Source organism: Heliconius melpomene, chromosome 10, assembly GCF_056956725.1.
Source record: "Heliconius melpomene rosina isolate 202511_hmr_F chromosome 10, ASM5695672v1, whole genome shotgun sequence".
Classification (NCBI taxonomy): domain Eukaryota; kingdom Metazoa; phylum Arthropoda; class Insecta; order Lepidoptera; family Nymphalidae; genus Heliconius; species Heliconius melpomene.
The window spans coordinates 9,790,700-9,806,431 of NC_140398.1; the positions used below are offsets into that span (position 1 = coordinate 9,790,700).

Here is a 15,732-nt window from a genome sequence, read left to right on the forward strand (position 1 = left end):
ATACATTGTATTTATGTTAATGTGTTATTGAAGTCTTTAAGTGTGCTAAAGATGTGAGATATAAATTTAATAAATGATTTTATATCACATTTAAATCATTTTTTTTTAATTGTGTATAGTTTGTAATGTTTACTTTTATGCCACTTCATGGCAAATACTGTTAAATATTTTTAGTACAAAAAATGTGACAGAGACGTTTTTCGTTTCTGTGTTATGAAAGTAAGAGCTAGTAAGAGCAATTAAACAGGACATTAGATTTGCTATTATTATTTGTTTAGGCGTTTTGAGCAATGTTCTCAAATATATTTTTTAAATAATCTCTATAGCCATTTAATACACCCCAAAAGTTTTTATTCGCTGAATAATTATACGAATATTTTAAATGTGAATGTAATTATATTTGTTACGCTTTCATGCTAAAACTACTTAACCGATTATCATGAAACTTTGTATAATACAAAAATAAATTTAAGCGAACGACGTCGCGTTTGATTCTCTAGTTGAATAATTTCATTTTTAAAGTAATTTCCTTTTCAAATGTATGGTAAAGAAGGTTCTATTAGAAAAGCCTACATTACATCTTGCCTACAAGTATTAGTAGAGCCTTAGCTTAATTGCTTCAAAGCCATAGACCACTCGTTTTCATACCTTTTTGCTACTGAAAAATAAATTGTTGGTACATTTATTTTACAACGACAAAATGTCGTACTTCAGGAAGTTCAATTTCACAATTATATCGTAGTACAGTTATATTGTAGTAGTTAGTACCTATATTGTTTCACTTTCAGTTAAAAATCAAATCAGTAAGAGAGAGTAGTGTTAAGAAACTTCGTTCCGCATTTTCCGCCGAATTCTGGAAGCATTGCGTGTTTAGCGGCGGAACTTAACGCCGTGATTTACCTCGACACACGAGCGAAGGAATGAAAATATAAATTTAAATAAATATTTCATTTCCTCGAGTGGGGATTTTACTAAATACACAGTAACTGCTTATTTTGCACTGCAGTAACATCATATTTTGAGCAACAAAGAAGTCGATGTGAATCTCGTAAGATTGTGGGATGCAATTCAAATATACACCTACATAATATTATCAGCATAGACATGATGAAACAAAAAATACACAAGAAAATATTTTATTATCACGAAAAATTATTACCATTGGATACCTATTATGTGGAAAAAGTAACACATTTGATCTACTTATTATTTTGTACTACTTTGACCACTTACATAGCTATTGATACAAATTTATAATATTAAAAAGTTATTGCTTCAATAAATTATAATGAATTATCCTAAATTATACATACCAACTTAATACTCTATGCATGACGCATCACAGAGATTTGCCTAAACAAGATACTGGGCGGGAATAAGTTAAAAATATGAGAAGGAATAGCAGAAAAGTAACTTCCCAAAAGGTATAAAGGATAAGCATAATATGGTAAACTTACAGAAATGGTAAAACCAGCATTCATTGTAAATACTTATACTAGGAAAATAAGATGACGTTAATCAGAAAAATGTCAGGGAAATCCGTATAAGGAAAAATTATAATTATTATTTATTTATAAAATTAATGTAAAATTTATAGGGAAACACGCATGTGCGCATGCAGCACGTAAGCTTGATAAATTTAATATAAATATTTTTAACTTATTCACATCTAGTAAATGTAATATTTAGGCTAGGAACAAATATTTAACTTCTAAAATCACAATGATTTTTATCAAGTGGTAAGGTGAGAATATATTATTACGTATACATTAAAGTGGGATAATTCACTTAGTAAATAGCACCTTCATAATAGGGAAGGTTGAGAGAAGTTAGATTAGAGACATCACATTCTGTATTTTCCGTCGCATTTAAAGATAGAGTGTTGAGTAGCGGAAGTAGGAAGTAAACGCAACGTTTTGTTTACCAGAGTGGAAAAATGCCGATAATTCACTACTCCGAGCGATAATCGAACCCCCTAACTCGCTGAGAGTAAGGCACCGGTTGCACCACTGTGGTTTCAAAATAAAATTCACTTCGTAAATGTTGATTCTTGAGGTACGTTTGTATGTACATATAAGCTTATAGAATTTCTCGCATTATTAAAAAATCTTTGGATTTGCATAATACTTAATTATAGATATAGTAATATCGTATTACGTTTAGCTATAGCGTAGCTTGGAAGCTATTTTTTAATTATAATACGTGACATGGTAACAGTATACTATTCTTAGTATTTGGTATTTATTATATAAATTGACATTATTTATTAATTATAATATAACATTAAATAAATGCATTAACTAAAACCGAATTACTCAGTTATGATGTGTAGTAGATAATTATTATTCTATGTCATCTACATTTTATTTACAGAAGCAAAACAAAAAGTTTGGGCAGTTATATCGTCAGCCTTCTATTGATGTAATAAAAAATATATATACATACATAAATAAGATGTAAGACTTTTTTGTAATCTTATGAACTGAATATGGAATAATCAATAATACTTATTTCACTAATTCAAATCATTTACGTTATACAGTTATAATAAGAAAATATACGGAATATGATAATATAATTATGTATATGTCATATAGCCTATGGCAATATAATTATGTACATGTCATACGGCATATGACAAAAAAATTATGGACATGTCATACGGTATATGACGATATAATTGTGTATGTACTACGTTAACAGGGAAAAGATATAAACATATTATGTGTGAATATATTGTGTGTGTGAGATTCATCGATGACTGTAATAAAAAATATAAATAATATTGAAGCAAACTCGTCATATTTCTATTCTAATTCTAATAACGTTCAATATTATTTGCTATAGTCAAATTATTAAATTTTATACAATAAGAAAAACAATTCAAGAAGTTTTTCGTTGATTTATTTTAATATGTAACCTAATGACGCTTGTAGCGAATTGGAATGAAGCTGATGTGTTAGTAGTATTCATTTATTTAAATATAAACTAACAATCGTAATACTGGTAAATAATTATTGAATTATAACATAGTCAATGGTTTGGACAGTTAAACTCCTTAACTTTAATCTATAATTAAAATACATTAATCGAGCTTTATTTGCAGCTAAAGCTTTCTTAAAAGTTCTTCCTTTGAGGAAACTTTTAAATTTTCTCACGTAATTTACATGTTTCTGATTTACGATACACTTAAACGCAAGTCATTTTATGAGTGGGCTTTACTGCACTTATAGTTAAAATCACACTTGCCATTCCTTGTTACGTTGAAAATTGTAACGAGCATTTACGGAATGTCCTTATCTTCTACGCCGGAGCTATCTACCATGCTTCCGTTGTTTCTTCCATCAGTGCGTGGGTAGAGTGAGCCGGTCGACCTGGGAACGAGATGGCAGCAGTCTGGACGCAATGTACGCCCGCGCACAGGCGAGGCAGGTGGCCACGCCGTGTGCGAACATCATCACTGCAGCACATAGTGCTACGAAACCGAAGGCTGATGCTGGAACAGTAAATGATTAAATTAGAATTTAAAATATCCAATCATATTTTATTAAGTATTGTAATAATGAAGATATGAAGTGAACAGTGTTTTAGGAATTTTAACTAGCATAACTAGCGTTAAGATTACCCAATTACCACTTTCCGGCTATTTAGAGACATTGCAGGAGTGGTAATTGATTTCACAAATGTATACAATACAATATTGCAATACAATACAATATTGTATTTGAAATATAATATTATTATTGCCATTGCGCTACGATAGTGTTAGTTACATTTAATTATTTAATTATTATTAATAATAATTGAAGAACAAAATAATATTAAGCTACGAGGTTTTTTCCTATAATTTATGTTATTTATGTTTGACAAGAATGACATTATAATAATAAAACTGATACGTACGGTATTTCATTTTATTATTAGGATCTACACTATTATACTCTTACATTTATACCACGAAATATAAAATAATCTATGTTATCTATTTAAAAGGTTTAATAAAAATAACTTAAAAATTAATTTAAATTTAACTAAATTTTCAAAATCTATTTTTGCGTATGTGCAAATGGCAATTAAAGTCGGTAAAAATCTGAGGATGAGCTAATTACTGACATGACATAGAGTGGAGTCAAGGTTAATAAAAATAATTTGTATGATTTGGATAGTCTTGATTAATCTTTTACGTGTTTTATTTATTAAACGTATATAAGGCGACGTAATTTTGCTTTTGTATTAAATAAATAGTCTTTTATATTGTTCATTTTGCTATAAAATGTAATGCTATTAATTTAAACAGTAATTTAGAGCGGGGAACGGAGTATTTTAACACTAGGTTTTCTCTGCCTATACATATATAAATAATTAAAATAATATATATATATATTGTACGGATATTTCAGCGTGGCGCAGTGGAACAGCGTCTGACTGTAAACGTGATGATTGTGAGTTCGATACCCATCCTCGGGAATTCCAAAAATGAACAATATTAATCCTAATATTGTTCATTTTTCCGTTTTGGTAAGCCAAAGAGCGCCAGGGATAGAGTTCCGGCACTAACACAACAACACCGTCAATGTCTGGAATTGAGACTGGAACTGGAGAACAGTATGTCTGGATAATGGGTTCTTTCTGTCTATACAGTTTTTATGTTATAGTTCAATAACCGCTATGAATGTTATTTTGCAAGGTGATTGTTTTCAGCGTTAGTTCTTTTTATTTATTAAACACAAACAAATTTTAAACTTACTAGTGTCATATTACTGTGTATTCGTGTTTTTTGATCCACAGGTGATATAAAATGCATTAATACATTAGTCACTGATAAAAATTTGCAATCGCAATGAAAAGTAAACATGATGCCTACATGTATTCCTAGTATGGGTGCACGTGGTCTCGTGGAATTCAATGCAATGATGAAGGGTGTCGATAAAATATTATAATACTATATAATTAGGATATAATATATTTAATCATTTTCTACTACATTTTTTCCACATTGATTAATACATAAAACGTTTAATTTTTATTAGCTTCACGCTGAATCCCGCATACATAGCAGGATAGGCAGAGGGAACCTGGGAAATATTTAATTTCCTTGAATGCGAATCGAACCCACAACTTGCCGCGTATACGACTTCGCGCTTGTACTAATGTACAATTACTGGCTTCCTTTTATAAATCAAAATAATTAAAAGAGTTAAATATTTACCTGGTTTATTCCAATCTAACGCCGGGTATATAGCGGGTAAACCTAGTCGGTCTGTGCCACCAACCGCCCAGTAGAAAGCACTAAAGACGCCATACGCGAGGCCTGCGCCCGCGCCGAATATTGCGTGCGCTGCTCGAACGGGATGAGCCGTGAGGGCAAGCTCCAAGAGCATCACAAACGAGTTACCCCCATGCACGAGGATGTTCAGCGCATTGATTTCATGAATTCCTATATATTGGAAAATTATTTATTATAGTAAGTTTATTAATGTTTGTAGAAATTGTAAGAGAGGCTTAGTGACACATGTCTCCATTTTATTATTTTATTTTAAGACATTTGACATTGAGTTGTAGTACCCAACATCAAATTTGTCTTATCAGACTGGCTATACTTCAAACCTTAATGATTTAGCGATTTATCGAGTGGAATTTAGAATTTAAAACCGTAGTAGTGCAAATACACACATACAATCTCTCACACGTTCGCTCGTAACTCGTACATAATGATGCAATTTCAATGAGGTTTACTTGTTGAAAAATAGTACACATACGAATTGTTTACTAAGTTGTTATCGTCACTTTTATTTACTTCCTTTCGAATAACAGAAGTTACGTAGTTTATAATTTCGTACTGTAAAATATGTGCCATAAACAGTTTTAATGGCAATTAAATATTTCTATGACATAAGTATTGATATATAAGTCAACGTACTAGGATCATGAACCAACGTCCAATAGATGAGTGTGATGACGAAAGCAAGGTCGGTTGCGACAGTGTGCGCCAGCCAGTACGCCCGACATATTAATGGTGTCCTCTGTCGACGTGGCATCGGTAGCTCTTCGTCTTCACATGCTTTATGAAATGTAAAAAATATTGTAGTGTCTAGTGTGTTGTATTTATGGTTATATTTCTAAAATAAAGCGATTCTTAAACATCTACACTAATATTTAAATAATGTAAGACCCGTCCAATATTTTATTTTCTTAAGCTACGTGTAATGGTACTTTTTAAAATGCATAATTTCGTAGTCGTTTCCATAATTATTGTTGAAAATAGCTAAGTAGAAGCTACTAATATATTGTGCTCTATTTTGACGACTTATCTAAGAGCTGGAGATTCTTTGCACCATGTTTTTAAAGATGAAAGCAACGCTAGAATGTTCTGTTTGTCTGTCAAAATTGTATGTAATAGTAAAAATATTGACAAACGTACCACAGGAAAGAGAAACAAAGATACATTTGTACCACCTAGCTATCGCCACCAAAAAGCTAATCCCTCTATCAATCAGTCTATAATAAAATTCCACAATGTATTCAAAGTTTGCTTCTACAAAAACTCAATACATAATGAATATTTACAGAATAAAAATGTGTGGAATTAAAAACAATTGATTTTTTGCAGTTAAGCTGCTAATCTTATCATTTTAATGTATTAATTAGATTTTTGGTTTAAATTTGAATCAAGGTATTTCCTCGTAGAATTTCTTTATCAGGTAGCGTCTCCTTAACCAGTTCTTTCGATAATAAACCTCAAAACATTTTTAGAACCAAAACCACTCGAGCGAAATCATTTAGTTAAAATCAGTACTATCAGTACTACCTGTTTGCACCTAAAAAAAACCATATATTTACCAATAATAACATGTCCTGTTTTACCTTTTACACACGGAACCTTAAAAACTACAGTTTCAGATTAGCGAAATGAAACGCACCGACAAACAAAACACAATCATTATTTTTTGAGTTCTAAATGCCCCCAACAATTTTTCTTATATATCTTCAATATACAGACATTGATCAGTTACGATTTTATTATAAGCATAGATTTCATTCCCCCGAGTAGGAATCGAACCCACCACCCATCCAGTTTACAACCACACACTTATGCTCCTTTCTTGTATAAATTGCCAAAACTTGACATAGCAACATTCAATTGTCACTACAAAGCGCCCATAACGATGGTAATTCCGGTTGGAATAATAATATCGCCTACGTACGCCGTCCATGCATCAATTGTCGTTCGTAACAATATCGATTTGGACGTCAATAGCAGGAATGAGGAACCAATGAGGATAATTGTGGCGGGTGGCGGGTGGCGGGTGACGGGTGACGGGTGACGGCCCACTCCGAGCTTAATTGATGCGAAATTGTATCAATCAGCCGCACTACAAACGTTCGGTCCCCTCGCGTTTTGTGTACCAGGACCAGGAGTACACAGACTGATACACAGATTCATGACTAAGCTGTGCGATGTTGCTTAATAAAACTATATATATTATAGAGATGGTTTCGATACTTTCTAATATTTATATAATAATTATATTTGTAGTCGATTATACTTAGATTCATGTTTTGCGTGTATCTACGCAAGACATGAATCTAACTTTTCTGTCATTCATATGGAGGAGTTATACATAAAAGGAATTTATGTGTAATGTAGTTCTAATTATTTCAATAAATTTTATGAGAATACGGTAAATATATACCTACATAAAAAAATTGCTTTCTTTAAAGACTAAAATAATTAAAAACATAATAAATATTTGTCAGTTATTAACTCAAAAAGAATAAACTTTTGTCATATTTTTAGTGTAATTAAATTTACTTTGTTTAATCTCTAGCGAAATACTCGTACCTATGTAGATAAATTAAATAATAGGATTGCGTTTGTGGTTAAATGTATGAAAGAAACAATAAAAACTAGTACAAACGCTAAAACACTGACTTCATAGAAATTAGAGACGAGCGTAACCGTGACATTGCACAGGGTTGTTAATTATGTCCCAGCCATTGATGTTTAACAATACGAGTATGTAGAGAACGCAACGCATTGTAAATGACTGGCAAATGATTTTTATCGTTTGTGCACTACAGTGGGTATGTGTCTATGTAAGTATTGTTTGCTTTTGACTAAATTTGATTGTAATTGATGGGATTTATTTATATTTATATTAATGTTTATTTAATATGGTTATTTGTGACATTTCTAAATATTTTTTTTCAGCTTCACGTTGCCTAGTAATAGTACTCTCCGCTCCCAACTTTCCGCCAAATTCTGGAGTCATTGTGTTTCTGGATTTCTGGAGTCATTTGAGCGGTGAAACTAAACGATGCGCTTTGCGTTGACTCTAGAGTGAAGAAATTAAAATATTAGAAGGAGAGGAGATGCTGACTGCCTTTGCGCCGCTACTGACCTCAGAAATATTAATGTTATACTATTATGACGCAAGCGAATTCTTTCACTATTGAAGTAATGTTCCTGTTAGACTACAGCATAAATTAGAGTCTGTTGTAAATATACCATATCTATAAATAAATTACGAAGTGATCAAGTTTTTAGACAAGATTAATAATATTGTTAATATTAAAAAATGTCTATATACCTACACAATTACACATAGGTAGTATATGCATGTGGATGTCATTAATATTATTTTAATTAAAATATATCTTACCTACTTGTTATATTCTTTTTTAATAATATTTTCCTATACTAGTAGATTTCGAGCTTTGTCAATGAAGTGTGAGATTAATTTTAAGGACAATCATAAGTTAGTAATGTCTCACTGTACGACACATGAGTTACGATAGAGTTGATTACTTTAAATTAGCCGCGGGGGCTCTTTGAATGTTAACAGAGAAAATCACGCAAGGCTCTTGACATTGCTGAAATCTCTTGCTACTATTTTAATTGTTCACTTATTGCTATTTAACTTTTTAAAAAAGGTCTAGATAGTTTTAAAGATGGGTAAAAAAGAGCTAAATACTTTAGAACAAGAGTAATTTTGTTCTTAACTAATGATATAATTAAATATGGTCATGAGTAGAGTGATATTTTTACATTTTTCAGCGTTGAGTTCCCTCATTCAACAAGCAATGCTTTGAGAATTTGGCGGAAAGTGGGGAACGGAAGTATCTTAACACTAAGTTCTCTGGTTTCCTCTGCCTACCCTGCTATGTACAAGATACAGCTTGAAGCTGAAAAAAATGAGTAGATTTATGTTAGAAGATTATTAAACTTACGTATGTTGAAAGTTCTTTGTGTTCGGTATTTATGAACCACTGCGAGTGCCAGACCAGCTTGCAGCACGATCAGCAGGTAACCCCAATTTGTAAAATAAATGAACCATTTAAAATAGTTAAGCTCCACTGGCGGTCCCTCGTATAAGCGTGGTAGCTTCTGGCTGGCAAAACTTGACAATGCAATTGATAATACCCCTAAGAATAATATCCACCTGAGAAATTAAACAAATAATTTGGAATAAAAATCTAATAAATTTATTAATAATTTCATTTTAAGTAAAATTTCCATCACAAAATATTGAAAAGAATTATTGCAATAAGTTTATAAATAAAAAAAAATAACTTGATGGTCTTATGCCTATATCTAATAGTCTATATATTTTTACCTATAAACCAGGTATGATGTCACCGGTTGTGTTCCATACTGCCACTGCGAGCAGGCAAACGCGTAAGGGGGAGAATGTTCCAGGTTCAAGGCCCGCCGACTCGCTTGCCATATCCTGTGCAGCATTGCTGGTTTGCACGTTTTCTTCATTGCTGCAATAATGCATACTTATGCATACCAGTTGTGATTGTATTGGCCGGTCTTGGTGGATTGCCATTCGAAGAAATTATATGTTAAATATATTTATTTCTTCGCTTTGGTGTCGAGGCAAGGCGCAGCGTTAAGTTCCGCCTTTCAACATGTAATGTCATCCATTATTGGCGGAAAGTGGGAAGCGAAGTGTCTTAACTCTTAACCTCTACTTGTGGAATACAGCGTGAAGGTAAAAGAAAATTACCTATATTAAAATGTAACAAATAAAATTGGATGAATAGTGTATAATATACCTACTTTTTAGAAAATACATTTTTAAAACCAGCGAATTGCCATTTACTGATCACGGACTACTATCAGGAAGGATTATTTAGTTAAAATAATATTAGTTAGTATTTTTCAATAGACCAGGACTAAAGGGATAAGGGCTCCTGTTCAGAACACAATGCCTGTAAAAGTAAAGCACGAAGTAGCCTTAATATCATTAATCTTTAATTTAAATCATTAAGATTTAATTCACATTCGAATCTTACCTAAGTAATATGAGTGTAGTCTAACATCACTAATATTAAGTAAAATCATTCAAAGAAAGATTTTATTAAGAGATCGTTATGTTATCTTTGATAATAAAAAAATATGAAAAAGTCAACTGTATTGCATTCATTTTTATGGAATTCAAATAAGACGTCGCTTGTAGTCTTGTCAATATAAATAACAATTTAACGATTGTGTAAAACCGTAAATCATAAAAGTTTTGATTAGATTATTTACACAAGCAGATTAATTTGTTTTAGGTAGCCAATTCTAAATATAAATATCTAAATAAGACAACACTTTCCTATCGTTGTGTTTAGCATTACAAATAGGCAACCCTTCATCACAGTGCCAAGGGTAATAAAACAAACATATCCTTATAAATAATCATGATATGGAAAAGGGGGTGAAGGTTTCCAGCCCAAAAAAATGTCTTTATATTCTTGTTCATTTAATTTGGTTATTCAGAATAAGGTTTTTATATGATTAATTGAAATTACACATTCCAATGCGTCAACTTTTAACTTTATTTTTCCTTATTTAACTTTCAAATTTATTAATAAGCACTGTAAAATTGAAAACGTTGAGACATCACAGATCCGTAATAGATATGGTACTGTTAAGGCTACGGTTTCAAATTTCCCTTTATGGTATTTGAATATTTATTTAAAATTTCTTAATTTTCATGGTTACTTATAAGAAGTGCATTAAATATTTGTAAGAATTAATGCGTAATGTAGGTAAAAAAGCTAAAAATTAAGTGATGTTTCGACAGAATTTCAACGTCTACCTGACAATTCAAACTCTAACAGTAAATAAAAATGATATTCTTGACAGTAAATAAAAATGATATTCAGCTTACAGTATAATAATTGTGAAAAATGCTAATTATATACGATCTCGTTTTGTTAAATATAACGATAGCTTCAAGAATTGCTAACATGAATGAATGTACAATATAGATGAGCGGATGCTGTTGATGTTATAAATCGCAATAGGACGAGGCACTTGTACTTGTATTGTGTCCTCTTTGTAGGGAATAGTTACATTACGTTGCTTTAATATTGAAAAATTACTAGACTATAATATTATATTACTATATTATAGTATATGTTTCGTTTTACCTCTCTGTTAAAAATATGAAATAGTTTTGTATGAGTGATTTTTTGAATTCAGTACTGCTACTCAGCAAAGCGTTGTTCTTTAAAAATTTAAATTTTTTATCGTTACATGGAGCAAATCAAGTATATAGGAATAGTATATAATAATAATTATTATTATATAGGAAAATATACTAATATCTAATCATTTTTACTTTGAAATAAATAAATAGTCTTAACTCTTACAAATAAATTGTTAAAAATCATTCTTAGATTTTAAAATTAAATATTGTAGTATTATAATTTACAGAGTGCTTGAAAATATAAAATAACATTTTTATAATTTTTTACTGTTACAAAAAATAAACTTATAATTCGAGACAGTGCAAATGTAACCTCTATACCAAATTGTTTAATTACCATTAAATTGATAATTAACATTGTGCTAACGTCCAACTCTGGAGGATAATATTACGTAGAGGATTATTAAGACGCTGACCACCTGACGCTGTGATCTTCTCAGAAACGTCATACGTGATAGATGATTGTAATATTTCTTTTATAGTGTTTTAAAACACAATATAAAAGGAGTTATAATCTGTGGCCGACTCGGTAATTTTTATACAAATGTAATTTAAATAATTTTGTAGATAATTTTCTGCTATATTTATGTATTTTTTTAATTTATCTTTAATGTTCTCACGTTAAATACGTGAGAATTTGAAAAAAATATTATTATTATACACAATTATTGTATTATGTTATATACACAATTATTGCAATTCTTTTTTCCCGTATGCATACTAAAATAGTATTACCTATTTAATTAACGTCTTCCTAGTATTTAGATTTTACTGACTCTATTTGTTGATAGCAAAAATTATTTAAGATTAAAAAAATAAATAAAAACTATTTTTTAAATGTTAAATATATTAATTCCCCGCCACTTTCATTAGGAATTCATTAAAAGTTTTGCTAGTATTGTTTTTATATTGTAATTAGGTATCTAATAGTTCATTCGCAAAGAAATATTTTTTTTAAATGCAATTGTCATTTTACTATAAAGTACAGAGCGGGGCGGAAATCAGTTCTATCGGCGACTATTTATAAAAATAAGTTTACTTGACTTCTTCTTATGTTAATTGAAGGTATTGACTTGTTTTGAGAGTATTTTTGACCGATGGCCAATATAGATATTGATTGTTTGTCGAGACAGATCAAGTGCATGTCAGTTTAAATTGCGATTAATTGGCATATAACGGTTGCTGGGCGATCGGCGATGCCGGTATTGTTGGCCACCTGCTGCAGAGATAGGTCACATTCAACTAATGGGTATCTAATTTGTCCTAACAGTTGGAAATAAAGACGATCTTCTATAGTAACCATAAATTTCATACGTATTCAATGACGTTGGCTTGCTATTAGATACTCTATTAAATATTAAAATATTAACCTTTAGTAACCAAGCCTAATCGTATTCAAGATCGTTCTAATTATTATTATAGAACATCATGTTATGAGAATATTTTTTAGGAATTTACAATCTTGTAATACCTACAGTTAATTCTGAATATCAGTAGGTGTCATTTTGGGGGTGATAATTTAGTACTTTTTAAGCGACTTCTGTAACAGAAGGATTATCTATATATATAAAAGGACTTGTCCTCACTGACTGAGGTAAGACGCACGCACAGCCGTAACCGCTGTGCGTAGAAACGTGAAATTTAAACAGATGTTTACTTTCGTAATCTGGACATCCACTAAGAAGGGATTTTGAAAAATTTTAACCCCAAAGGGATGAAATAGGAGTTCAAACTTTGTATGAAAAAAAAAATAAATCCGCACCGATTTTTATAAAATTTGAAATTTAGTTTTTTAAAAGTATTTAATTGAACACGTGTTTCATCGTTTTCTAGAATTCTCCCCCTAAGGGTGAAAATAAGAGGTTGAAAGTTTGTATGGAAAAATCTTTAAAACGCCAACACATTTTTATAAAATTTGAAATTTAGACTTAAAAATATTTTATTCAATAAGTGTTTTATGATTTATTACAATTCACCCCTAACAAAAAAGCAGGCGAAGCTGCGCGCGTCCGCTAGTTTTGTATATTTTTGATTTTATTTTTACTTCAGAATTTTTGACTGGATAAATCCATTTTGATGGGCCTTTTTTACTTGAAAGCGTTCCCATGTGGTCCCATTTTAATTTGGTCCATTTCTGACAATAGTATCTATGAGAAAATTACATACATAAGTCTTAAATTTTCATTGGTATGTTCGCGACAAATAAACGAATAACTCAACATCCCGCCAACTGATTTCAATGATTCTTTTTTTATTGGAAAGGATAGACTTAGTAATAGTAGTATGATGAAAAAATATTATTAGTAGTGCCTACTTACTTACAGCTTTTTTTCTAAGAATATTTTTTCTACATATATTATTGTAAGTATTTTTTGTTATTAATTATCTTATAGACAACGTTTTTATTATTAATTTTTTAGTAAAAAAAATATAATTTCAATAAAAATAAATTAGCAGTTTCAATTTAGAAATAAAAATTAAATATCGGGATATAAAGTAACTATAAATGATTTAGCTGTAAATCGTATGATGCACTTGATAGATTTCAGTGATAATAAAATCATTTGCTTCTCGTAGCAATGGGTGAGGTCGAGGACGTAAATGAAGTCCCTGTTATATGTGATATTATCTATGAAATAAGTAAAGGTATATATATTATATAGAATAGATAGAAGTAGATAGTATACGAGTATGTACATACTTTGTTCATTTTAGTTAATTTAATTTTAATATTTAACGGTTGACGTCCGCCCAAAAAATTTCAATGACCTAAATACTAGATATAATTTCTATCTGAGTATTTGTCTGACTTTTTTAAATTTAACTCGCACAATTGTAACAAGGACACTTTTGTTGTTTTGATGATAATATTTTTAAATATATCGCTAATGCAAATTGTGAACAAAATGTGACTAGAATATATTATTAAAATAAATAATAAATATGTACCATACATACCCAAAAAAATAAATTAACAATTGTGCTATGGACCAGAAATGGGAGTAGCAAATTCAGTGATGTATGGACTCGTACAGATCCAATTTCGGAATACTCATGTTACATACTGAATTATCTTCTAGCGTTCATTCAAAATACGATAGGAACCAACACTTAACGGGTATTGTTGCGAATAACAAGAATTCGTATTTCTTTGGGATGTTTTTAAAACAAAATGAATCATATTCCTCGATGTTATAGCGCGCAGGCGCGCTGCTCACGACCCACTGCGGAGTACGGAGCTTGGATGTCAATATCTGTAATAACCCTCTCCTGCTAGCTCGATTGGAATTTATTTCACGGCTATGGTCTAATGTTCCAACGCCAGTGGCAATTCCGTCAAATATTTTTGAACAATCGCTTAATATGTGGCATAATAAAAATAAATGGGATTCTGATTTGGAGCAATTGGAGTGAATGCGAATCAGCACTAGCACTCAAATGAGTGGTTATTATTTGCGTTCTTTGATTGATCATAAATGGTAATATATTATTGACTTTTTTATATGATGACACTTAAAGTGTTAAATAAAAAATAAACACATTGTGAATGATTATAATAAAAAAAATATTTGCAAAGAAATGTTTAAAATTCTACCATAAATTTAGTTAGATATGAGTTAATTATTACGTACCTGCTTCACTGGTTTCCAAAGGCACTAGAACTATACGCTTGCACATTCTATTAGGTACATATATTAATAGTAAATTGTAAATAAAATTAAAAACCTATAAACAAATAACAATAAATCGTAAACAAATAAACGTCATATATGGAAGTCGAGCGTGTGCAGCACATGCACTAGACGTTCCCGCACTGCGACCGGCCACCGTCTGTCAGCAATTTTATAGGCCAGTGATTTTCAACCTGGATACGAGTGGTTTTTTTTTTAACTTTTTTATTTTATAATATTATTAATGTAAACTTTATTAATATTGTAATGTAAAATAATTAGATTTAAAGAGTTTTAAAGTTAAACAAAAAAAAGTGTATAATATAGCAATAATATGATAAATATAATAATATAACTAACTAACTTTTTTTTTTTAATATAACTAAATAACAAATCATCTCCATTGATATAATTTGTAATTATAATATTGAAGCCTAGATTTCGTGCAATAAATGCGTTGTATTTTTCTTTGTATTTATTTACTGCTATATTCTTTAGTCACAGTGTTTCGTGCCTGCCAGCTGAGTACATTTTACTTCACCAATATCCGGGTTATACAGGGTGGAAGAGGCTGC

General features: G+C 30.6%; 1 protein-coding gene across 2 annotated transcripts; it reads right to left on the reverse strand.

Moving 5' to 3' along the window:
• Positions 1-1,122: 1,122 nt before the first annotated feature.
• LOC146535519 (protein rolling stone-like) lies at positions 1,123-15,319 on the reverse strand. Of its 2 annotated transcripts, none has more exons than XM_085192298.1 (6): positions 15,119-15,319; positions 9,618-9,768; positions 9,232-9,443; positions 5,921-6,061; positions 5,210-5,437; positions 1,123-3,496 (listed from the first exon to the last, which is right to left on the reverse strand). In XM_085192298.1, exons 1-6 carry the CDS (start codon positions 15,162-15,164, stop codon positions 3,345-3,347), a joined length of 930 nt encoding a protein of 309 aa, XP_085048424.1. In that variant the 5' UTR covers positions 15,165-15,319; the 3' UTR covers positions 1,123-3,344. The 2 variants fall into 2 exon arrangements, with proteins under 2 accessions (XP_085048424.1, XP_085048425.1); XM_085192299.1 differs by lacking the exon at positions 15,119-15,319 and adding an exon at positions 14,445-14,722.
• Between the last annotated feature and the right edge of the window lie 413 nt (positions 15,320-15,732).